At 38.2% G+C, this 27,570-nt stretch overlaps 1 protein-coding gene across 1 annotated transcript in view; it reads left to right on the forward strand.

Moving 5' to 3' along the window:
• LOC129742642 (uncharacterized) overlaps positions 1-26,992 on the forward strand; it is a 124,966-nt gene extending 97,974 nt beyond the window's left edge. The window contains exons 3-4 of the mRNA XM_055734571.1: positions 8,104-8,471; positions 25,912-26,992. Of these exons, the coding sequence (XP_055590546.1) occupies positions 8,104-8,471; positions 25,912-26,065 (522 nt within the window). The 3' untranslated portion in view covers positions 26,066-26,992. The remainder of the gene's footprint in view (positions 1-8,103; positions 8,472-25,911) is intronic.
• Positions 26,993-27,570: the final 578 nt, after the last annotated feature.

Genomic DNA, 27,570 nt, shown 5'->3' on the forward strand with positions numbered 1-27,570 from the left:
ACATCGCAATAAACACCCGTCCCGATATTTCGACTGCTGTGTCCATTTTGAGTCGAAAAACGAGTTGCTGCACACATGAAGACTGGACTGAGATGAAGCGTGTGGTACGATATCTGAAGGGAACCGAAAAATATCGTTTTAGATTGAGCAAGCACGGTGAGTCTGGCATCATCGGATACTCGGACGCTGATTGGGCGGAGAACAGAGAGGACCGTAAATCAAACACCGGATTCGTATTCAAGGTGAATGGAGGTACCGTGAGCTGGGCATGCCGCAAACAGTCGTGTGTGAGCCTGTCAACTGCCGAAGCTGAATTTGTTGCGTTATCTGAGGCGGTTCAAGAGGCACTTTGGCTCAAACTGTTGCTGCAGGAACTCAACGACGAACCCGAGAATTTGGTTATCCTGGAAGACAACCAAAGTTGTCTGAAGATGTTGGCAACGGAGAAGCTTAGTCGGAGAATGAAACATATCGCAGGAAGGTTTCATTTCACGAAGGATTTGATGGAGAAGAAGAGCGTGAGCTGCGTTTACTGTCCGTCTGAGGAAATGGTTGCAGACTTATTAACGAAGCCGCTTCCGAGGATCCGGATGGAGAAGTTAGCGTTAATGATCGGTCTTACCGTTTAGGAGGAGTGTTGAGGAAAACTGTAATCCGATCACAGTAGTCGTAGGAATACTTTTAAGAAACTTCTAGACTAGTTGAAATATATTTAGTGTTACTTTGGAGTTCAATCTGAACAGACGTCTTTCATTACGCCACTAACTCACAAGAAAATGTCTATCTCTTCATCCCTGGGCGCTAATAATTTCGTACAGCTAGATTGATGTTCTGCATCACTGTGAATTGCCTGCTATCGAGCAATATGAGGGGACCCAGACAAAGGTGATGGAAAAGCAACTTCTTGATAATGTAGTCAATATATCTCGTATCTTTTCGAGGAAGTACGGCGTGAACTTTCCTGGTTTTATAGAGCGGATTGCTTCAACAGAGCTGAGACTAAGTGTGGTATCTTCAAAATCATTAAAAATCAATTTTGGCATATGTTGTACAATAACAAAAGTAGTAAGCCTTTGTACCATTCACAAATTGTCAATTAATAAATTTTAAAGACCTCTACACTGAACCTCGAAAGTACCCAAACTTGAGAACTTTCCCCGTCAACCCGAATGAAACTCCCTCCTTACACGTTTGGCTTATGGTGGCTTAGCCCAAAGTTAAGCTCTTAAAGGAGAACTCATCCCACAAAATCTGATACCGCAATAAAATGGAAATCAAAATAAAAAAAAAATTACTGTAGGTACAGGAATCACTTCCATACCTGCAATGGCACTGCGATAACCATCACAGGATGCTAACCGCTCGACCACCGAAGTTTTGTTGAGAGAGGCAGCTGCATCATCGTATATGCAAGACTTTCTGCGAACGAAGCGGGAATAAAAGTTATGTATGTACAATGTTGGTAATCCACCATGGGTGCACGGATTCACCGCAGTTTCTGCCAAAGTATGTGCTCTCATGCATTCTTTAGATTATTATACGTCGACAAATCTCCAATGCAGCGCGCCATCATACCCGGACCCCATGGCTTCGTATGAACTGTTATGTAGGGTATGTATTGTGTTGATGTAGGTATATTTTGGAAGAACGAATCAATCACGTGGGCTAGTTACTTACAGGTATTCCGGCATCCGTGTATATACCTGACCAGCTGGCAACTGATTGAACATTCCTATTATATACTCAGTTATAGAATGATACTCATATTACCTGTCGGCAACTTATGGGAATCGAACCCAAAAGTTTTTCTTACCGATACCGGGAATCGAACCCAGTACGAAGCGGGAATAAAAGTTATCCCCCAAAAAAAACACTTCTTCGCTTTTAACTTGCCGCCCAAACCTAAATCTGCCACGATGGAGGTAATAGAATTGGATTCGCTTACAACAAAACCCCCCAAAAAAACAGTTCTCCGCTTGAAGGACAAGTTTGGCTTATTGGCAAGCTGTGATTTTTTTACAAACTTGAGTTGTCAATAACGAACTTAAGTTTGCGGGGTGGCAGTTCTCAAGTGGCACATATGCAGCACTTTCTTTCCTTCTATCGACTACATGGACTTGGTCGGCGTCGTTATTGGTTCCTATGCTTGAGTGAGATTCTCTCAATTTTGCAGTGAGATTGTGATGCTTGTTCCCAGCACCTTTCATTTGGTTCATTGTGCAATGTTTATTATCTCGAACCAATCACGGAATGCAACCATTATGCCATTGGCCTGCTCAATATAATTTTATTGCAAAAATCTTTCGTTAAAATACTAAAATTTGCAAAATATACTGAGGAATTGCGAATTGATCAAAAGTTTGAAAAACAACTACTTTTGAAAACACGTCAAAAATTATGTGCTTCGTGCTGTGCTGGTTGGCTGGTAAACGGTGGATAATGTGCAACACGAGACCCCATAGTGATCATATCACCTCTTATTCACAACTCCTATCTCTACCTCCCCGCGGTGCCGGCTGGGGTGCGAGTAACCTAAGCGGAGATCGGGTACCCAACCCCGGTGGATGCTTTGGTCGCATGCAGACTGAGAAGGTGGCCGCACGCGTCTGTTCTCCAGGTCAGGGGCGGCTCAAACAGCGTCTGTCTTGCAGCAAGCGGCTGAATTTATGAAATGCGGCTCCCGCCAGCTAAGTCCAAGATGGCAGCCCCATCGCGGGATAGGGACTTTAGGCTAACAACCTACTGCTTCCGATTTGAAATTGTTACGGAATCCGAAAGAAATGACCGACCTGGAACTTTGGCGACGACTTTTAGCATGAAAACACGGACACGAATTGGAACTTGGAATGTTTTAACCCTTGCGCGACAAGGCAAACTGGAACAACTTGCTAGAGAGGTTAGCCGCCTCAAGATTGAAATTCTGGGACTGAGCGAAGTCCGTTGGTCTAATACTGGAGAACACAAGACACAATCCGGGCAAGTCCTGCTTTACTCTGGCATACGAGGAGAACATGCTACTCGGGAACGAGGAGTTGGTTTCCTGTTAAGCCCGCAGGCCTACGCGGCCCTCATTAGATGGGAACCGATAAACGAAAGAATAATCGTAGCCAGATTTAGAACACGGGTTAGAAACCTTACAATGGTCCAGTGTTATGCGCCAACTGACGTTGCCGACTTGCAGGAGAAAGAGCAGTTTTACAGTCAACTGAACAGCGTGGTTGAGAGAATTCCGAAGGGTGACATTCAAATCCATTTGGGCGACTTCAACGCAAAGATTGGCTCCGACAATCAGGACCTTGAGCGCATCATGGGACGCCATGGCCTAGGACAGATGAGCGAAAACGGAGAGCTGTTTGTAGAATTTTGTGGCAACAACAACATGGTGATCGGTGGATCGCTCTTCCCCCATCGACCAGCACATAAGGTCACTTGGGTATCCCGAGATGGCCGAACAGAAAATCAAATTGACCACATCTGCATCAGCCGAAAATGGAGAAGGAGCCTTCTTGATGTCCGCAACAAACGAAGCGCAGACATTGCATCTGACCATCACCTCGTCCTTGGCGAGATACGACTGAGAGTTGCGCGTGTCCAACGGCGCGAGGAGAAAGTCGGGTGTCGATACGACGTCCGCCGGTTGGAGAATCCAGAGGTGAAAAGGGCATACGTTGAACAGCTAGAATCCCGAGCCTCGGAGTTGCCGACAGACGGAACAGTCGAAGAACAGTGGTGTGGAATCAAGAATGCCTTTATCACGACGAGCCATGGTACTCTCGGTAAAGTTTGTGGAAGAAGGAGTGAATGGATGTCGGATGAAACTTGGAGGATGGTCGATGATCGGAGAAAGGCGAAAGTCGGAATTGAGCAGGCATGTACCGGGTCAGCCAAAGCAGCCGCCCGCTTACGATATGCGGAGCTGGAAAAGGCAGTTAAATGAGCTTGTAGACGAGACAAGAGAGCCTGGACAAACTCCCTAGCCGAAGAGGGAGAAAGAGCCGCCGCCAATGGAGATATCCGATTACTTTATGACATTTCTCGCCGCCTCAGTGGTGCAAGGACTAATGCAAGAATGCCGCTAAAAGACCGAGCAGGTCAGTTATTGACCGATCGAACAGATCAGCTCAAACGATGGACTGAGCACTTCGAACAACTCTTCCGAGTCACGAATAGCGATGGCCAACAGAATCTGCAGCTCGAAGCGCCAACAGTAAGTCGCATAAATGGCGTCAACTCGGAAGCGCCTTCGCTGGCTGAAATAGAAGCGGCAATCAAAAACATGAAATCCAACAAAGCACCTGGGATCGATTGCATCCCTGCTGAAATGCTGAAAGCCGACCCTGCCCTATCAGCACAAATGTTGCACCGTCTTTTCGCTGACATCTGGGATACTGCAACATTCCCGGCCGACTGGATGCAGGGTATCCTCGTAAAGGTCCCGAAAAAAGGAGACCTGACAGAGTGCGGTAACTGGCGAGGCATAACGTTGATCTGTACAACCCTCAAAGTACTCTGCAAAGTGATCCTGAACATGATCCAGGAGAAAATAGACGCTACACTCCGACGGCAACAAGCTGGATTCCGATCCGGACGATCATGTGTGGACCACATCACAACGCTACGAATCATACTGGAACAAATCAACGAATTCCAGGACTCTCTTCTGCTGGTGTTCGTTGATTTCGAAAAAGCATTCGACCGACTTAACCATGAAAACATCTGGGCGGCTCTAAGGCGACGAGGGGTCCCAGAGAAACTAGTCCATCTCATCGAAGCACAGTACGAGGCATTTTCGTGCAAGGTCTTGCACGACGGTGTCTTGTCCGAACCAATCCCGGTAACTGCTGGAGTGAGACAAGGATGTATTCTATCACCGCTACTTTTTCTAATGGTAATGGATGAGATTCTGATTGGATCGATTGACTGTGCACCGAACCGAGGATTGCCGTGGAATCCTTCAACAATGGAGCAACTGAACGACCTTGACCTGGCTGACGATATTGTTTTGCTCGCCCAAACACAACCAGATATGCAAAGCAAACTCGACGACCTCACCGAAAGTTCCAAGGCAGCAGGTCTCAAAGTCAATGTCGGAAAGACCAAGTCGATGGAGATCAACACAGGAAATCCCTCCAGTTTCATGGTAGCTGGGCAACAAGTTGAGAAAGTGGAGTGCTTCCAGTATCTTGGTAGCCAGATTACGCCTGATGGTGGTACCAGAAAAGACATCGAAACACGGATCAGAAAGGCCCGATTTGCGTTTGCGAGTCTCCGAAACATCTGGCAGTCACGCCAGATCTCTCTACGAACAAAAATCCGAATCTTCAACTCAAACGTCAAATCCGTATTGCTGTACGGGTGCGAAACTTGGTGCACATATGCGGTAACGACGCGAAAACTGCAAGTATTTGTAAACCGCTGCCTGCGGAATATCATCCGCGCTTGGTGGCCTGGCAATTGGATCTCGAATGAGGAACTACATCGCCGGTGTCATCAAAGGGCACTAGAAATCGAGATTCGGGAACGTAAGTGGAGATGGATTGGGCACACGCTGCGAAGAGATGAAAACGAGATTTGCAGAGAGGCGCTAGATTGGAATCCAGAAGGTCATCGAAGAAGAGGCAGACCCAGAAATTCGTGGCGGCGAAGCCTAGCCGCTGAAATCCGAACTGTCGACGAGAGTCTTGACTGGGACCAGGTGAAGACGCTGGCTCCGGATCGTCAACAGTGGAGGTCTTTTACCACGGCCCTATGCACCGGAGGATCGGCGCGGGATCATTAAGTTAAGTAAGTAAGTGCTGTGCTTATGACGGTTGATTGATTGAAAAGTACGGTTCTTACACCACATTTTTAGATATTTTGTGGTCATGATCTAAACAAAAATAAATGAAAAAATATATTCTGTGCGCAACATATACATAGCTTTAGCTTTCTTAAGCCATGAAAGAATATTTTTTGGGCATTTGGTAGCATAGCAGGTCTATAGTTTTTTTTTCGAATGATTGTAGCATAACATATTTTAGTTACGTTACAAATCGATTGAGAAACAAGAGAGATATAGCGATTATAAGCGAGGAGTGTCAGATTGACACTCAAGATCTTATAAGAAAGATTTTTTGGTTTGGCCGTCCAAAAAAAAGGTCAAACTAAGATTGCAATTATTTCGCTCGGGATACTGACTATACGAACAACAGGAAAAATGCTTCAAATTAATGTAATTTGACGTTTCTTTTTCCTGCAATCTAGGATGGAATGAAAACGAGTGCTCGAGCAATCGTCCTGAATTTATGAAAATTGTAGCCTTATCATTTGAGGCTCACCTGATTATACGGGTTCCTTGTCGATGGGTCAGTAAACAGCTCTTGTCTATCTTTTTTTTTATCGCGATCAACGAGCATTTCATCGACGGTTAGTTTCGCAATTGTATATTGTTTAGTTTTCGAACCAGCATGGAAAAGAGGCGCAGTTAGTGAATTGAAGAAAAAATCTTTTTAAAACCCGTTCTTATAAGAACTGTTCTTTTTCTTTTAAACAGTTTAAGTTCTGTGACCGGCTCGACCGGCAACAATCGAACGACACTACTTAGGTTATCCCTTGTCCGAAGCATTCTTTTACCGTACAATCCAGGCAGGCAATCATTCAGTAAACCTCCATGACTAATTACGTCAAGTGAAATAATTTTAAATGTTCTTTGTGAGGTTTGTAAAATAATAAAAAAAAATTTGAAGATAAATAATTTATTGAAAAAAATGGGACTGATTTAGAAAAAAAGGAAGCGGCCCCAAGACTTTCCTACAAATCTCGGAACGAATCCGTCTCGAGGGCTCAGAAAAATGTTAAAACAACATAAATAACACTCCGTTTCGACTCTACAGGTCAGTTTGACAGTTGCTTTCCTGACCTTTTCTTTTTGTCCTGAAATCGTTCTGTAATTTCAGCTGTTGCTTAAACAGAACAAATTCGTCCCGACCACAGGAGAAAAGATTAAAGATTGCATTAAAGATTAAGATTGCATTTATTCCGCTCGTGACCATGATCCTCCGAATTATAGGAAAAATGACATTTGACCTCGAGATTTGGTAAAAAAAAAACAAGGGGACTTCCTATGGCACGGGAAAATATCTATGCGAATTACGTACAATCCCTTGCTCCTGAAATTCGAAGCAATTCTGTTTCGATAGCTCAGTAGCACGAACAAATCCAGGATGATTTTCAACTGTATAACGTAAATAACACGAAATATCATAGTCTTCCTCATTCGTGTGTTTCGTCAGTCTCAGTCGTTCGTGAAAGTAAATGTTTTTTTTTGTAAAATTTATCGTCTTTTGATGGTAAATTTTCTTATTTGTTTGCTTGCGCAGATATCATGGACAATCTAAGTGCGTTCCGAAGGATCCAGCGGCAGATTTTTAGCCGATCAGGCGTCGATTCCATCTCTCGATGTGGACATGTGGGCATGAAAAAGCTTTAATAAAAGGTGAATAATATAGTTTAAAAAACAAAATGAAATTTTGCATTTGATTTTTTTTTGTTTTCCAAACGATAAATTTTTAAATTTCAAAAATCGTTGAAGACAATTTGAACCTTCAAGAATGCTGATAAACACTCTGCAAATTACAGGACATACAATTTCGAACCTACAGGTGCGTTTGACAGTTGTTTTCCTGTGCGGTTTTCCTGCCCAGCAATTGTTATGTAATTTCAGCTATTGAGAATACAGGACAAAATCGTCCCTACCACAAGGAAAAAGATTCAGTGTGCAATGATGCAAAATTGAAAATTTCATCAAATCATTGAGAGTCCTAAAAGGTTTTTTTATTGGGATGCAGCCGATTGAAGTTACGAGCCGCCAAACCTCCTATAGTGTCATATTGACACTCAAGAGCGGATGAGGGATAAAATGCGCAATTTTTATCAAAATGATGGATGTCACATTTTAAACAATTTTAAACAAATTTAAACAATTTTAAATTTTAAATTTTTTTCACAATGAAACAGCTTTATTGACAGAAAAATATGTAATGTAAATAAATGAATGATGATTGAAAAATAAAAAAAAATCAATCACTAACAATACTTTCTGTTTTTGTTTCTACCTTTTTACAGTTAATCAAAATGTCGATCTGTAAGTTGCTCTTCGTGGTAGTTCTGTCGTCAATCCTGCTCTGCTGTCACACATCCAGTGCCGGTCCGGCGCGCCAGTTGGCCAGCCTTGCGGTGCGTGCTTCAAAGATTCCCCGGTCCATTCGAGCACCGTTTCGCAACACGGAAATGATGACTGCCAGGGGTTTCGGCAAGAGGCGAGCACCGATTGGGGCCAACTACGGAGGAGGACCGCCGGCCGGAAGTGGCAAGCACCCTCTGGATGAATCATCTTGGCCATACGAGAAGCGAGAAGTGAGCAAAATTCTTGACGAGCTGACGAGTGAGGGTGCCGATTCAGGACAGATGGTTAACGGCGTGGAGTCGGAAAGGTAAACCTGTTGTTTTAATTTTTTTCGTTCTGTTGTTTTTGCGACGCATGGAAAAGAAAAATTCAACGTGATTTTTTGACCGTATAACAGAGCTTTGAAAAATGAAAATAAACCACGAAAGTGTCACTCTAGAAAGTTTGGTCACTCGGAACATTTTCTGGTGTTTAATTTTTTTTAATGCAATTCAGTGTTGTGAAATTAAAATTTTGATACTAGAAACAGTATCGGAAAGAGCTACATTCCAGGACTTTATTCAGTGTCAAAAGTACATCCCACGACCTACCTCATCATAAACGTTTAGTCGATGGCATGGTCGCCCACCAGGCGCGGTCCTATGGGGGGGGTGATCGGGATGATCACCCCTTCCCCCCCCCCCCCCAAGCAGCAAAAAACCGTTACAAAATACTCGCAAACGCTGGAATTTCTATGAAAAGTTAGAACATTTCCTAGTGAGTGTTCTTTGGTATTTTCAAAATTTTCCACTCCGTGGGGGTGATTGTTAAATAATATAATTTATTAATTTCTTAAATTCTTAAAATTGGAAAAAAAAATCGGTCCTATGAACTAAAACAGCTGTAACAATTTTCACCAAATTACTTTTGTTAAGGCATTTACAGTGTTTAATTCGAAATTGGTGATGGTGAGGTGATGAACTTACCTGATAAAAATTGAGTTCAGGAATATACATACCTCCAAGAACAGATTAAAAAAGGCTCCAAAAACTTGCCTATGTATTAAGATGAGATAAAACCAGTGATAATAATATCCCGTCATAACTCGCCTATTTTTTCGGGATCAAGTACTTTTCGTTGAAAAATATTATTAGCTATAAGAAATGAATCCTTTATTAATCTTTTTCATTTTAAATTATACCTTATGTTTGAAAATATTGAATGCATGAAGCAAAAATACATCATTTGTTTCAAATTTGTAACTATATCTTTCGATTCAGTTCCAATAAATTTTAAAATCTATGAGAGCTTGAAATTTGAGAGGAGGGAGGCCATGACTTGTTGGCTGCATCGGACGCGTTTTTTTTCGGGCTCCGTCGGTGGAAATATTATTTGAATAATTGTGTAAAACAAACTTCAAATGGGAAAATTCTCAATAACTAAAATGCTGCGAATATTCAAAGTGATTTAGTTTTCCTAGTTTTAATATTGAAGAATTCAGTGTTCTTGGAGAGAGCAGGAAATGTTTGTGGAATTTAAAGTGAAAAGCAAAACGGTTTAAGCGCGCAGGTATTTTTCTCTCCTGTTTCAATAATCACTTTCGGAGATAAAAGTGTTATCAAGTGGAAATTAAAAGTTATGTGAAGCAAAGTTATACCAACGTATGACCCAAGTGACACGCAGTGCTTGAACTTAAAAGTAGCCACTCTAAAAGGCGAAGATTAGCGTTAAAATTGTGTATACAAATTCGCCTATGGGAATCTGAATCGGAAAATTAAATGCGGTTTTTTGTTAAGTGGTGTTTGATGAAACTGATCTTAAGTTATAAGATTAGTTTAAAGTAGTTCAAATTAAAAGTTCTAGCACTGGCGTGCAGCGAACTTTGAAGATTGCTTATGGTCAATCGTGGCAAATTTTTTTTCCGTTTTCGCGCACGTGCATGGGTGGCGGGCTGGTATTCAATACTAGATTGCTGCGATAGGTAATAAATTGATACCTAACTGAAGAACATGCAGATTTTTGCTAAGTGATGTGGATCTACTACAAAATGCTGAAGCCTCATGATGGCTTAAAGATAAGTATCCTTTGATTTCATTACATTTTAATCAAAACAGTATTTTTTCAAGAGATTCATGTAAAACAAAAAAGCTTAACTCTATTCAAGGGGATTGGTGGGCATTGAAATATTTTGGAACAAGTTTTCCTGGGGGAAGAGGATTTGGGAACACTAATTATGTTTTTTTTGTTCTTCTAATGTTTCTTTTCAAGAGCGAGCAAAGGCGCTATATCCAAGGTCAAAGACCAGAAATGATAGTGCATCGATATCCGAAACTCTGAATTTTCACTATTACTATGCACGTTAATATAATACTCAAATCGTAATTTAAAAATAATAAAAATCATAGGAAATTCGGATGAAAATATTACTTATACCATGGGGTTTTGGATATCGGTGCAAAAAAAATCATTTCCATCCACAGAAGGACGAATCCACACGGAGCATCATCAAGGAGTACAGAAAATTTCGCATATGTGCTTCCAACGTTAAAATCTTAGTTATAAGTAGCCTTCGAAACGTATGGTACTGTTGTCCACGTTTCTTCCTCCCTGTGTTCCAGTTGTCTCTGCGTCCAATACTGCACAGTGGGCCCGGCCTAGTTAAGATGAGTAGTAAATGTACTTTTACTACTCACCGGGATGCTGACAAGATCTGGCTGTGTATGTATCATAAGCATAAGCATAAGCATAAGCATAAGCATATGAGAGCTTGAAATTTGAGAGAAAACAAATAAAAATGAAGTTCCAAAAGCTGCATACCTAAGAATTTGATTTTAATAATTTTGTTTTAGAATTAAATTTATATTTAGAAATTGAAGAATCGAAACAAGAGTTTATATTAATTAGCTTTTCGAATCACGATTCAGCAAAATACTTTAGAAAAATAATAAAACATTCAGTTTTAAATTCATAGCAATTGTTAACACATTATCAAATAAATTGTTTTTTTCACATGTGTTTATTTTTTCATTTGTAAATTACATTTATATCGGAAGATTCTTTAAAGAGTTCTTAAATTGATAATTTTTAAACTGCGCAATATACAAATGACGGAAATTATCTTTTTGTCAGCAATTGTTCGCAGTGAATATTAAAGATTCGTACATTGTTTTATAAAAGGATGTATAAGCTGTTTAAAAGGATATCAAAAAGAGCAGTTAAACTTCTTAATTTAAAATAAAATCGTTTTTCAGACTTCAGCAAAATTTTTAAATGAAATAAAATCTTTGTTTTCTAAAACTTTCTTCAGTAATGTAAGAAATTCTTGTTTTTTTTTTAAAGAATTTTTAAACACTGTAGATTTTTTTTAGATCATTCCTCATCATGAAAGTAGTATTCCTTAATTGAATAATACATAATAAACAAGTTCAGAACCAGTTTTTTTCATGTTCACTTGTAAGTACATCAGTTTTCAATGATTGATTTCACTCAAAACTGATTCTTATCAAAACTCCATATCACCAAAACGAGAAGTGATAAACAAAATCTAGTTGAAGATTCGAGTTCAGCGCATCAAAATCTACTAACTCAATCATTAAAACATTGATTTCTCTTTTCCTCTCGCCGTTATTTTTCTCTTTCCGATAACGGCTCATTGCTGGGCCGTCAGCCTACCAGTGCAACCAAAACTTATTTGAATATTTATCTCTCACGCTATGAAATTGTTACACCTAATAATTGATTTACACTATAAGCTATTGTTCGTACAACACCAAAATGCTATCTCTTTTTAACGGTTAGTCACCGTTGATTATTATTTTTTTATGATAGTTTAATGGTATTGCGGTGAACTTTTTACTACGAAAATTGATAGAAGAATTACAGATTGAAATTAAATGACGGAGAGACAAAGCAGATGCTTAATAAAAGAAAATTGAAAGATGTTGAAAGTGAGCTGAGAGCATATTTTTATGGAAAGCTTCAAAGGTGCGTTCTAGACCCTTTGTCCCGCATCAATATTTATTAAGGATTTTATCTTTGATAACTTAATAACTTGATAACTTGATAGAATTAATTATTTTCATTTTAAAATTAATCATCTGCTAATTTCGAATAAATTCTCTAAAGTTCAAAATTGATATATTTTCCTAATCGATAATTCACTTTTCAAATGATGATTGAATTTTTCAACCAAAACTACAATTGAAATTGAAGAAAAGAAATGTAAATGAATATGGTTGATAATTTACATTATTATCAATGATTCTGACCTGATCGGATTTTTTTGTAAGAGTTCTAGTTTAATTTGATGTCAAATTTGGTGCTATATTTCTTCTGTGCACGGATTGTTATGTCAGAAGCTTCAAATTCTGGCTTTATTCCAATTTTTAATTCACATTCCGTTTCTGATGTTTTGAATATACTTGCTTGATTTTTTTTTTGTTCAGAATAAGAATCAACATTTCGAATGATTTGTTAATGCCTAACCGGAAATAAAATTGATTTAAAATTTTGATTCTGATTTATTTTGATCCGTATCAGCATCTTTTTTTTCGAGTTGGTGTGATGACTATGGGTTTGAATTGGCTTTTAGAAATCAATTTGCCTATTTGTTGTCCTTTTTTTTGGTATTGTTAAAATTTCTAACTAATTTTTAATTCTCACCCATGGCCAAGGACATGTCCATCGAACGGGTCTGGTGTGCAGCAAATATTAAAGTCTCATTTGAAACTGCACACAAGCCCCCCCCCCCCCCCCCCCCCCCGCACTCGCACTCGCCAAATGAATGATTTTTTCCGCAATATATTTACGTTTTTGGCTGATTTTTGAAAATTTGGAAAATCACCCCCCCCCCCAGAGCCAGCTCTAGGACCGCCTCTGTCGCCCACATGGTTGTTATTTGTTGAGATGCGCTTCTTGTTGGGTAATTAATGAATTTTTAAGGGAATGTTCCGAATTTGCATAGAATTGTATATGCAACTAGTTGCAAAACTCGATTTTTTCAGCAAACGACGTAATTATCCAACTTGGTAAGCCTGGTTGGATAAATTACTTACTCGTGCTGAGAAAATATACCGGTAAATTGCGGCTAGTTCAGGAAATGTATAATGCGTTGAAAATTGAAGATCAATATCGTTTCTGATTCCCAGAATTTCTAAAGTCCAGTCCAGACATGAATGTCTGTGCACTGCCGTCAAACCCTTGATTACCGATTCCCAACAGAATCAATGTCTTACTTCAGTTCGCTGTGCAACAATCTCGAGAAAGGTAATCAAGTTTACTCTATTTACCCAGACTTTCGATCGAGTCTTACACAATATATTGATTGCGAAGATGGACTGACTCGGTTTTCCAACCTGGTCACTCGAGTGGATTGAGTCGTTACAATTCAAAATTACAAATTTTTTATATCGTGAAGAAGATACAATTTGGAAATTATTCAACCTTCAGTCCAAAATTCAAAATTCATAAGGCCAGAACGAATTTCAAATCCTTCTTTTGTCACTCACTGAACATCGCGAGGAGGGGCGTTCCTATAAATCAAGTACCGTAATCCGTAGTAATATTGATCACTTTTTTCAATATTTTTCGATTATTTTTCCCGTTAAGGGGAATGTGGCTTAACTCTTATTTTTAAAACCAGTACTGGACTCCTATGAACGTAAAACATGATTGCAGAAGTTTATTGGACCACTTTAAATTTGATTTAAAAATCGATTTCGTCGCTGTTCAGGAATTGATGCTTTGGGATTGCATTGATCAGTCTCCATTTTGACGGTTTTAACGAGTTTTCTTGATCATAAAGGATACAAAACACCTTAATAATTGTTGACAAACTCTAATTTATCAATTTTAACCTGCGTTTTAACGTTTTAATTTTTAAAACATTTATAATCGAAAAAACAATGATGCTGCATACATCTAGGGGAAAAAATTATTATAATTGCTAAATAGTTTTAGCTTCATAATACAAATGAAATTTTACCTTCACACATTCCTCTAGGCCCTCCCATTTCCATTTTCACTTTTTCTTCGAAGTTAATCATTTGATAGGATTCCTACCCATTTGTCTAATAAGGCCTTACTTTTGGACAATGTACTAACTTTTTAAATATAAAAAAATTATCATCAAATAACTTTAAAAATTGCACTATAACTTTACATATACAAAGAACAAAAGTTGTTCTTTCACATTCAACCACCCTTTTGCTTCTAAATACTTTTTGTTATCATCAGGAGAGCTGTTTGTTTGCGGGTCTGCTTTATGCTTTCATCGCGAACGGTTGGATTTATTTTGCTCGCCGCGTTTTTGTTCTGTTGCTTTGGGTAGTGGGTACTGAAAATTTGTTGTGTTTCATTTCGGCTTTCTGGAAGATTTTCAGAAGAATTTCATTACGGTATGTTTAATTATATGTTTGAAGTGAAACAAATCTGTGTTAGTTTGATTGCTTGTGGCGCGTTTTGTTCAGCAGGATTAAAGGTTAAAGTGTGGTTTTGTGGAACGCCGGTTGGGATAGTTTGTTTAATTCGTCTTTATGCTGCTATTTCTTGTACGATTAAAAGTGAAATTGAACGATTAAAGAAATATTTTATCTGGAAAGTCTTTGGGTTTGGTGATTTGGAGTGGCATAAAAAACAACCAACAAGGCACGAATTTGTTATTTTAACTTGAAGTCTGTGCGTATGCGTACGGGAACGAACATGTTGCTGCGAGTCGGATTTGGTGATGCAGGCGGTACTGTTGGTTTGTGGATGTGAGTAGGCTTTAACTATGAGTGGCTTTTATTAAAAGCCCCTACTAAGTAGCTCAAGAGGTGTTAAGAAAACGAAAAAAGAGTGAAAGCTTAGTTGGAAATAAATTGTGCATCATGCGCCAAAACATGTCCAGACAAGTCTCACGGTTAGTGGTGTCGTTTGTTTGAGCAGTAGGTAAATTCAAAAGTAGCATCGAAGCAAGCGTTGCACGGGTAGCGCGACAGCAGAGAGAGCAGAGAGCAGAACGTATATTCGGTGAGAAGTTTCCAATTTATGCCTTTTCTTTCCCTTTCTTTAGACATTCCGGAAAAGTACCTATACACTACCAGTTAAATTAACAAGTTTGATTTTTTTAAATTTCTGATAGCTTTTGAAGCATTTGATTCAACTTTTTCACTATCGTAATTTTACCCCTCAAAAATTGATTAACACGTTATGATAACCCAATGGTGTATGTAGGGAAAATTGCCCCTTTATTTTTATTACTTTCTTTTGAAGCTACAAAGTTAATGATGATGATTTTTTCCCTAAATTCTTATACATTCAATCAATATCCTTATTCTTTATCAGCACTAAACCGATTTTAATTATACTTTTGTTTAATTCATTTTGTATTTTCTTTTTTTCAAATAATAAATTTCACATTTTCGCATATATGGTAAGGTTTGACTTTAAAAATGGTAAGATTTGGCTTTTGAAAAAATGGTGTAATCAATTTTTTGTAAAAATGGTAAGTTGTGAGTTGAAAATGGTAAGATTTAAGTTGTAAGAGAAGGTAAGATAACCTTATTAAATAACCATATATAAAAGTATTAGAACGACCAATCAGTTGCCAATTGGACAGTTATCTAAACGTATGCGTAATACCTGTCGTAGATTAATAACACCAAAAAATGTTAATTTTCAAACGGTTGAGTAAATGATTGACTCGTTCATCCAAAAAACACATACACCTACACGTCAAGCATTCAGTTCATAACAGTTCACACCAAGCCATGGTGTTGGGTATGTGGTTAGTTGCATTGCAGATTTGCGTACTTATAATCTAAATAATGCAATTAAGCGCATACGTTGACGAAACTGCGGTGAATCCGTGCACCCATGGTGGCTTATTTACATACATACATACATCAGGAGAGCTGTTTGTTTGCGAGCTTATGAAAAAATAGATATTTAAATTTGAAATTTTGAAATTAACTTTTTACAAACAGAAAACAATTTCAAATACAATCCAATTTTTGTCTATTTGTTACTCAATTATTATTTTTTCGAAATTTATATAAAATACTTCAAAATTTATTTATTCCCCTCTTGGGGTTTCTATTTGGAAATATCGAAGGGAGAGGTAACAAAAGGAGAAATTGATATTTGTTCCAGCCTCATTCGGAGTTAACTCAAGAATATAAAATCTGTTTATTTAGTTCATTTTATGTCGAAATAAGGCACATTGTACTCCGGAAATCTCTCATTGTGTGTTTTTCGCGGTCCTAAATGTAATGGTTAAAAACTAAAGTTTTATAATATTTTATTGATTTTGATGTGTTTACAAAATATATATTGATCAGCCCAGTTTAATGAATATTAGTTGATTATTCTTCGAAAAAAACAATGATTTTCAAGAATAAAATCACTGATTTTTAAGTTTTTCTTAAACTTTTTTTCATGGCGTATGGTATTGGAAACTATAATATGTTTTAACTTTAAATGAATCTTTAAATCAGCTCAAATTTAACTGACATAATAAAATTTCATTAATCGAACCGAGATGGTCATGATATTTGTTCAAATACGCCATCTTTTTGGCCCTTTTTTGTCTTTCTGCTCAATTTTCAAACGCCACCAAAATCATAGGTAATGTAGAAATGAGATGTCGGATATGCAGAAAATAAAAAATAATAATAAAAAAAAACAAAGCAACTAATAGTTGTATTCTACAACACTGAAGATAAATGAAATAAAACAAATTTCTATGGTAACGTTTGTTATTGTGGCAACACTAGGCAAACCAAACAAAACAAAGTGAGTCATTGATCTATTCTTGTGAGTGACAGACGTTTCCGAGTGAATCTCTGAATTCAAAAGAATCGTAAGATCATGTCAGCCGCGTGGTTGATAAAATATGGAAAAAACGCAGATTGTCAAAGCTGCTGCTGCGAAAAAATTGTTTCTGATTCGGCCTCCGGTAGAAAAACGGATTGGCACAGTGAGCACAGATTTTAAAAGCTGCTGCAAAAAATGTTTTTATTCGGCCTCCGGTAAAAAGACGGGTTCACACAGAGAGCACAGATTTCATTGACTGTCACTACGAAAAAAATTGTTTTTGTTTTGGCCTCTGTCAGAAAGACGGACTGGCACAGGGAACACAGACTATAAAGTCTGCTGCTACGAACAAAATTGTTTCTGATATGCTCACTGGAAAAGAAGGAATTGGCTTTGGAAGCTCAGATTTTTAAGGCTACTGCTGTTGATTGTGTGTGTTGATTTGGCCTTTCGGAGGAAAAAGGCGGAATGGCTTTGGAAGCGCAGATTTTTGGGGCTGCTGCTGCTGATTGTTTGTTTTGGTTTGGCCTTTTGGTGGAATGAAACGTAATTGGCTAAAGAAGCGCAGATTTTTGAGGCTGCTGCTGATTGTTTGTTATGATTTAGCCTTCCAGTGGAAAAAGACAAAATTGGCTTAGAAAGTGCAGATTTTAAAGGCTGCTGCTGCTGACTGTTTGCATTGATTTGGACTTCCGATGGAAAAAGACGGAATTGGCATATTAAGTGCAGATCTTTAAAGCCGCTGTTTCTGATTGTGTGTTATGATTTGGCCTTCCGGTAGAGCAGATTTTTGAGGCTCCTGCTGATTGTTTGTTATGATTTAGCCTTCCAGTGGAAAAAGACGGCATTGGCTTAGAAAGTGCAGATTTCAAAGGCTGCTGCTGCTGATTTGGACTCCCAATGGAAAAGACGGGATTGACTTAGGAAGCTCAGATTTTTAAGGCTGTTTCTGCTGATTTTTAGCTTTGATTCGGCCGCCTTCCGCTTAGCTTGGCTTGGTTAATTTTGAAAAATTCGGAAGCAAAGGTAAGTCAATATCACCAACTATAGAGGCCGTCTATACGTCTGCGAATCTTTAGGGGAGAATGAGGATACTTGATCCCTGGGGATACTTGATTCCTTAGCTATATCTCGAAACTGGAATGTCTTACAAAGATCAAATGTTCTAGAAAAATGTGCTAAAATGAGCAAAATATCAATGCTTGTAGTTAAAAAAAATTTAACAAAATAATTGTTTGAGTAATTGACCTTTGTTTGAAAAATTTCACAAAATGTAACTTGAAGATCTTTTTTCATCACTTTAAAATGTTCCTTACTTGGGAAAATTATGAAAAAAATATTTGTTCCAATGTATCAATCGTTCGAGCGTAAAATGAACTTCATAATGCCATATTTTCAAAGCAATGGAAAACTCTCAACTTTTTTCAGAAAAAGTTTTCTAAAATGTTGATTATGGGTACAATTGATCCCCTAGAGTTGGGTACAATTGATCCCCCTTCCAAACGGCATATTCTTCTTCTGAATTGATCGTTATGATTGCTGATTACGAAATTACTAATATTTATCCAAAAACTAATATTTTTCAAACAATTGACTAAAGAAAAGAACAAAAATAATTCATTTTCTCTTAACTATAGAAAATAGCGCCTTTAAGTATGCAATGTTATTAGCGTTAAGACAAAGTTATAGAATTTTCTTCTTATTTCAGCTATAAATTGTGAAATGAAAACAAACATGACCAAAATAGTCAATTAACATTCTATCTTGGGGTTTTGTTTGATTTTCATACAAGGATCAGGGCTTCCTAAACAAAAGATCAAGTCTCCTTCAATAGGGGATAAAGTCTCCCCTAACTTTAGAAAAATCGCAATTTTTTTACTCCCACGAAAATGCTTCTAGTTCATCAACGGGTTCAAGTATCGTTCTAATTTTTGGAGCATAGAAACTTGAAGTTACAAGCTGTCAGAAAATGTCAAAAACGGTGGGTTGCTAAATTTTTCCAAAAAGATATGGTGAAAATAAAAAAAGGGGATCAAGTATCCCCACTCTCCCCTATTTAAATATCCAAGCAAAGGGTTGTGCTAGTAGGGGAGGGGCAATAGTTCAGGATCCATTTTGGTGAATGATGCGATCGAGTTTTTCTACACCTCCTATGCTCCTAGATTTTTCATAAGGAAACTCCTATTTCTAACATTGAGGCAGTGATAAAAAGTTTAAATGTATAAAAAAATGTGTTTAAATTTTCCTTAAACTAAGTTGTTTTCCTAATTCTTGTTCCTGGTATGTTTGCTTCGATTTGGCCTTCCGGTGGAAAACCACGGAATTGGCTTGGAGAGATTAGATTGTGAAAGCTGATTCTACTAATTGCTTTAATTTAGCCTTCCGGTGAAAAAAAAACGGAATTAGCTTAGGAAGTGCAAATTTTATAGGCTGCTGTTGCTGATTGTTTGTTATGATTTTGCTTTCCCGTGGAAAAAGGCAAAATGGCCTTGGAAGTGCAGATTTTTAAGACTGTAGCTGCCGATTGTTTGTTTTCGTTCGGTCATCTGTAGAAAAAACACGAAATGGTTTGGATTTGGAAGCGCAGATTTTAAGGCAGCTTCTGCTGATCATTTACTTTAATTTGGCCTTCCGGAGGAAAAGGACGGAATTGGCTGAGGAAGCGCAGATTTTCAAGGCTGATGCTGCTGATTTTTTTTATTTGTATTTTTAAGGCTACTGCTGCTGATTGTTTGTTTTGAATTGGTCTTCTGGTTGGGAAAGCTGTTTCTAAGAATACTATCGAATTATTGCGGCTCTCGTAAACAGAGACAGAGTAACAAGAAAAGCACAGATTGGGAAAGCTGTTACTAAGAATGTTTTCTGATTGTTCTGGCTCTGGTAAACAAAAACAGAGCGACAGGAAAATCACAGATTGGGAAGGCTTTTGTGAAGAATATTTGGAGATTGAATGAAGAATATGCAGAAAATTAATAAAATTTTAAGATTTGAAAAGCTTTTGCTGAGAATGGAATGTAGAATGGAGATAAGGGTGTTTTGAATATAAAATTTTGAATTTTAGAAAGAAAAAGTCTGTAAATAAAAAATTCGAATGAGAATAGACTTGAGAAAGAATTCAGAGATGGGATGCAGAATATGCAGAAATTAAATAAAATTTGTAAGATGGAGAATAAATATGTGGAATATGGAATAAAAATTAAGGATAGTTTTTAGATAAAATTTTGTTTTAGAGAAATAAAAACAAAAGTCGATGCGCAAAAAGCTTTAATTGTGAATAGAGGTTAGAAGGAATGCAGAGATGAGATAAAGGGTATGTATGTATGTATGTATGAAAACCCACCAGTGGCTGATAGGTCTTTCGACCCGAGGCGGTACGGGAAGTCTCGATCGCATATTCAAATATTGTTCATGCTTAACTCATCAACAATAATTGCAGCACAACCAAGGGGTCCGTTACCACTGGCTTGGGACAGGTTTGACTCATCTCACTCCCTTCCAACTGTTCGAAACAAATAAAGAATTCTGAAAAAGTGGAGGAAAATCCTCCACTTAACACAACCATCAGTCTAAAAGCGCTCAAGTCCCCGTTCTCGTCTGCGCCTATCTATTGCGACGTGTCAACTGATGCCATCCGTCCATTCGTGCCGAAGCAGTTTCGCGATTCGATCATGAGAAAATTCCACAACGTTTCACATCCTGGAACTCGTGCGACAAATCGTCTTATCTCTGATCGTTTCGTATGGCCTTCACTGCGTCGAGACTGCAAGAATTTTGCCAACAACTGCATTCCATGTCAACGAGCGAAAATTCACCGACACAACAAAGCGCCGCTTGTGCAAATCTCCACGCCAAACGAAAGATTTGCCCACATCCACATGGACATCATCGGACCATTACCGCCATCAGAAGGTTACGTATATTGCTTAACCCTTATCGATAAATTTTCTCGTTGGCCAGAAATAATTCCCATCCCTAACATGACGGCACACACGATCGCCCGAGCCTTTGTCGCTGGTTGGATCGCACGATTCGGCGTCCCTGTTAACGTAACTACGGATCTTGGTCGTCAATTCGAATCCGAGCTGTTTCGTGAATTAACGAAGCTTTTGGGCATCACTCACCTGAGGACGACACCGTACCACCCACAGGCTAACGGACAGATTGAGCGAACACATCGCCAGCTCAAAGCCGCCATCATGTGTCATCAGAATACCCGCTGGACTGAATCGTTGCCCATCGTCCTTCTCGGCATGCGGACATCGCTGAAGGAAAATATCGAAGCATCGAGCGCTGAGCTTACTTATGGCACAACTCTTCGTCTTCCAGGAGAATTTTTCGCATCATGCTCAAGCAAACCGCCATCCGCCGAATATGTTGCCGACTTGAAAGCGGCTATGGCAAAATTGCGACCAACGCCAACAAGCAACCATTCGAAACAAGCGACCTTCATTCAAAAAGAAATGGCCACATGTACCCACGTATTTGTCCGAGTTGGAGCTATCAAACCGCCACTAACACCGCCTTACGATGGACCATTCAAAGTGTTGCGCCGAAAGAAGAAAGTTTTCATCGTGGACATCAATGGTCGAAAGCAGCCAATTTCTATCGACCGTTTAAAAGCTGCACACATGCAAGCCAACGAACCAACCGTGAAACCACCCGATCCCGGTGAAAGATCATCTGATGCTAAGGACGAACAGGAACAACCCAAGTACCGAACCAGATCAGGAAGACAAGTTCGATTTACTCGTCCCTATTGCACAAATTAAGGGGGGAGTATTGTGGCGACGTAAACCATCTTACCCTCACATCATCATTTCATCACCATCATTACCATTCCATCATCATTCACCGTCATTCATCATCATCAGCTCAACACTAACACTACAAACTAGTTCCCGAACATTCCATCAGTCAGTCCAGTCGAGAACCTTCTCGAACCAAACACACGCATGCAGTAATAACAACAACAACAACAGCCACGCAATTGACGCCAGCAGACAATAGCCGGCAAACCAACAATAGCAACAACAAACGATAGCACCGGCAAACAACCAATAGCGTTCTCGCGTTCGCTCACTCACACACACACAATCCATAGCTATAAATAACCGATCAGTTGTAAATAGTTAAGTAAGTAATAAAGTGACCATTATATAGTGAACACGTCTAAGTTAATCCCGTGAAACCGAATCCCTCTTCGGGCGGAAACCCCCATATAACCTTCTCATGATTCTAAATTCGTCGAGATACTCCGGCTGGCTTGAACCTACAATCCAATGTATATCAGTCTTCCGATCGTTTGATGTCCTGTCCAACCCCCCGCTGAACCCCATAATAGAGTTAAGCTCTTTGAACATATGAAAAAAAAACACTTTTTACATCTTACCTCTTTTTCATTTGAAAAGGATACATGTTGAAAGGGATAATTTCCGGGAATACTTAAAAGACAGGAATGGGCAAGCCTGCAGCCTAATCCGCCAGTTGCCAACAATCGCTCTTCTTGCACTTACCGGAGGTTCACCAACGTGTGAAAGGGTTTGAGAAACGGCTAGTGACCAACAATACCCACCTTGCGAGCAACAGCAATTGCTCAGCAACATTTGGGACCCGTAAAAGTTCAACGAGTTCCGAAATTGAAGGTTCGGCACCACCATTGCCACTCGGTTCACCACGTACGATCTTAGAGTCCCAAGACATCCAGCAGTAGCATTTCCTGTTGGCCGACCACCTCTTCGGGTACACACTACACGATTTTTTGGATTTCTTGATTAGTGTCACCCCCTCGTCAAAGTCGACCCGAGGTTCTTCGTAATTGTACTCTGTTAGCAAACCAAAAAAGCCGCATGAGGCACATCCTCACCAGAATCCCCGTGGCTTGATCAGGAATTCGAGGGCTGTTGTAGCTAGCCCCTTTGGTCAGCTAATAATAAACTGGCCTGTTGCGAAGCGTTGATGTTACTTCCCGAAGCATTGCTGATACTGATTGCATTGGTTGCAGAGGACACTACTGTCTGCTGTTAACGTCGTGGTAATCGTTCCGGGCGTTCTTGAAAACAGATCACAACTGTCTCCTTTTTTATTCGTGCACAAATGACACAAATGACACAAATAAAAAAAATTACAAAAATGACAAAAATGATAAAAATGATGAAAATGATAAAAATAACAAAATGACCAAAATGTCTTTGGTGTCATTTGTATCATTTGTATAATTTCTGTCATTTTTGTAATTTCTATCACTTTTGTCACTTTTGTCATTTTTGTCATTTTTGTTATTTTTGTCATTTGTGCGTTTTGTGTAATTTGTGTCATTTGTATAGTTTTTGTCATTTTTATCTTTTGGTCATTTCAGTCATATTGCTCGTTTTCGCTTTTTATGTCATGTTGGTCAATTTTGTCAATTATTGTTAATTTTGTCGATTTGGTCAATTTATTCAATGTTGTCAATTTTGTCATTTTTGTTATTTTGGTTACCGTAAAACGGGGTAACTTTGACCTTCAACAAATTTTTCCACATTATCATCAATAACTTAGTCTATAGTTTGAATTTTTGAAAACTGTTTTCTACGTTTTAAAGCCTATTATTTGAGCATCAAATAGACAAAATTTGGATTTATTTGAAATTGTTTTCTGTAAGTAAAAATGTAATTTCAAAATCTTAAAATATCTATTTTTCCAAGGCTCGCAAACAAACAGCTCTCCTGATGATAACAAAATGTATTTAGAAGCAAAAGGCTGGTTGAATGTGAAAGAACAACTTTTATTCTTTGTACATGTATAGTTATAGTACTATTTTTAAAGTTATTTAATGATAAATTTTTGATATTAAAAAAGTAAGTACATTTTCCAAGAGTAAGCCCTTATTGAACAAATGGATAGGAATCCTATCAAATGATCAACTTTGAAGAAAAAATGAAAATGGGAATAGTGGGAGGGCCTAGGGAAATGTGTGAAGGTAAAATTTCATTTGTATTTTGAAGCTAAAACTATTTAGCAATTATTATAATTTTTACCCCTAGATGTATGCAGCATCATTGTTTTTTTCGATTATAATTGTTTTTAAAAGAAAACTTTAAAACGCGAGGTTAATATGATATATTTGACTTTGTGAACAATTATGGAGGTGTTTTGTATCCTTTATGATCAAGAAAACTCGTTAAAACCGTTAAAATGGGGATTGATCAATGTAACCCCAAAGCATCAATTCCTGAACAGCGATTAATTCGATTTTTTAATCAAATTTAAAGTAGTCCAATAAATTTCTGCAACCATGTTTTACGTTCATAGGAGTCCAGTACTGGTTTTAAAAATAAGAAACATGCCATATTCCCCTCAACGGGAAAAGTATTCGAAAAATATTGGAAAAAGTGATCAATATTACCCCGGATTACGGTATTCTTAACATTTATGTTATTTTCATCATTTTTGTTATTTTTGTGATTTTCGCCCTTTTTATAATTGTGTGTTATTATAGTCATTTTTGGATTTTGAAAGTTTTGTCATTTTTGTAATTTTTTACTTCTAACTTCCTGGGCAAAATACTCATGTTTATCTGATTAACATATTTTTAAAATGATTTGTAATGTTGATATTCATATACTTAGCTTTTCATCCATTGTGAGGGTGCTCCGGAACATGTGGAATCCACAATTAGAAATTCTCGATCTTAAATCCAAATTCCCGTTCGGTAATCCTAGTCCTCCCTGCCTTGCTTTTGTGTTAATTCGAGGATTCCTTCGAATAACTCAATCTTCTGATTTCTTCACTATCCATGCCACACTTTCACTTAACACTATTCTTCAAAATTTCGTCAAATAGATGCAAAATTGTTTTTCGAAGCTCTGAAATATTTTTCATAGTCAAGAACAAAACCCAGAGATAAACACACCGATTGAAAAGCAAGTCGAATGCAGAGATGAGATAAAGGGTGTGCAGAAAATAAATCAAATTGAGTAAAAATTAAAAAAAAAATAGTTGTATTCTGCAACACTGAAGATAAATGCAATAAAAGAATTTTCTATGCCAACGTTTGTTATTTTGGCAACATTAGGCAAAACAAACAAAACAAAGTCAGTCATTGATCTATTCTTGTGAGTGATAAACGTGTCTGAGTGAATCTCTGAATTGAGATTCATAAGAATCGTAAAAAACGATAAAGTAATTTATCATTTTTCTTCATAAATAGATAGTGAACGTGTAGACCAGTGGTTTTCAAAGTGGTCCCTACCGCCCCCTTGGAGATGTTGAGAGCTTCCAGGGGGGCGATGAGCTCAATGTTGAAATTGCTTCATCCAATCGATTCAGCGTTTTCGATTGACCAATCGAATCAAACGAAAACGCTCACTGAACAAGATAGTAAGTTGCTATCGAAATACCGGTATCTGAACTATTCTTATACCGTGGTTGAATTGAAGGAAATCTTTCGATTGCTTTGATTCAGTAGAATTATTCAACCAAGTAGGCTCACAACACATAATAGAGTGGATGTTACAGTTTAGATTGAACAAATGATGTCAAATTTTCATACAAACTTGAGCATCGTTGGGTTTCCTGGGCTTGTGATATAGCTCAGATGGCAAATCAGTTGCCTCCTGAGCCGATTCCCGTAGTTCGAGCCCAACAGTAAACATCGAATACAGTTTTACCGGATAAGTTTTTCAATAACTGTCCGCCAACTCCATCGGTAATATAAAGTGGCGAATGCCATAAATGTGGTAAAACGACTATAATCGAAACGAAAAAAAGTTGGGTTAACCGAATGAACTGAAACTGAAAGCATGGAGCCTTCTTGCAGGCCAAAAAAAAAAATGATTTCAGACCCTAAGGATTTGATTCGGAAAATTAACCATGATTTTGGCCAGTGTTTAAGACATTGATTTTTTCCATTTCCAGATCACCTCGTTGTTTTAGCGATTTCTGTAATTTAAGAACGTTTCTGTGAATGCACTTTTAACGCTTTGTTCTACTTTCAGCTTTCCCTTGGAATGGTTTGCAAACGAAATGTCCACCAACCCAGTGCTGGCCAGAACAATATTGCAGCGTTTTGTGGATACCAATAAGGATGGACAGCTGACCACCAATGAGCTGATCGGACCGAACACCGGAGATAGCAATGATTTGTTCTAATTCAGCCGCTACCGGCCTGTGTAAATTGTACCTTCTTGTAGTTGATAAATTTCGGCACAAAAGTCCATTTCATCGTTTTCAGCTGTAAGCTTTCTCCCACCGACACACACCCCTGAAGAAGAATGATGACCGAATAATTAATTCGAAGATGTCATTTGCAATATCTTGGAGCCCGCAGATTCTTTCGAACAGAATGTGTAATCGTCAAACCATTTGAGGACTGCATTGGTTCCGCAGAAATGAGTTCGGACAACTGTATGACTCTTGTAATATAAGAAAAATGTCAATGTAAATGTTAGCTTTCTCATTATTTATTCTCAGTGGAAGAACTTTGGAAATAAGGAATAGTAGCATTAAACGTTGTTTCGTTAAATTTTAGAGCCTTTTTACATGGTAGAGTCAAATTAAGCAGAATAATTTGATATAACAGAGTGTGTTAAGATGACTGATGGCGAACTCCTGACAGAAGGCGATCGTTGAAACGAATAGTAATAATAATGAAAAATGTATATTTTCACTTGAAACTGATCTAAAGTACGAAGCTAAAACCGATGTTTGAAATCTGGGAATTACACGTATAGGGCTGGATATCGTGATATTTCCATGTTTTCCACAAGAAAAACAAAAGCATCGATTCACAAAACCGCATGCAAAAGCAGTCAATTTTCGGCGCAGATCAGTTTTGAACTTGTTTTCAATGTGGGGAAATAATACTTTCCGCACAAGCCAATGATGTTAGCTTTTAGTTGGACAGACTTAAGATGTAATCGCAATTCAAGTTAAAGGAGAGACGCTACCTAAGGAGATATGAAAAATCCCAGTACTGTAATATACATACTTACACAGCAGTAAAGTTATACTTCGCAAGGAAAACTTACAAAATGCAATTGAAAATAAAACTTGAGAATTAATGTAAAGTGATATTAACAGTTCAGCATCCAGTTTCTTTCTTTCTCTTCTGCCGTGTGGGGGAAACCCAATTGCATTGCAGTGGAAGCTAATTGTACGATTGGGAGGTGGAACTTTTTTGCTGGGAGCTGCATTTAGCATGCCGTATGAGATTTCCATCCTAAAAACAGAAACAGCGCTGATTTGCCTTTTCTGACACAACTGGTTGTTTGCGTCTTAATGAATGAATGATGATGACATCCTTTCATATTTACGACAAAAAAAAACATATGTAAACGAAACCATACATTTCAATTGCTAGATTTAAATATTTACAGATGTGAAATTACAAAAGAAATAATTCCTAATCGAAGATATTTTTTTTTGAGAATTAGACGTTGAAAATTTCCATTCGAGTCCAAGAACAGTCATCCAAAGTTCCAGTGAGAGATGTAGTAAAATCATGTGCTGAGTATAGAAAAACAGACTGTAAAAAGTAACATTCCAGGATCTTAAGCTTGTAAACACATGCGAACGACCTTTTTTGAAGATTATACCACTTTTCAAGATGGACGACCCCCCGTAGAATGGTATATTCAAGTTTTATTTACTTAGAA

This window comes from Uranotaenia lowii, chromosome 2, assembly GCF_029784155.1.
Source record: "Uranotaenia lowii strain MFRU-FL chromosome 2, ASM2978415v1, whole genome shotgun sequence".
NCBI lineage: Eukaryota > Metazoa > Arthropoda > Insecta > Diptera > Culicidae > Uranotaenia > Uranotaenia lowii.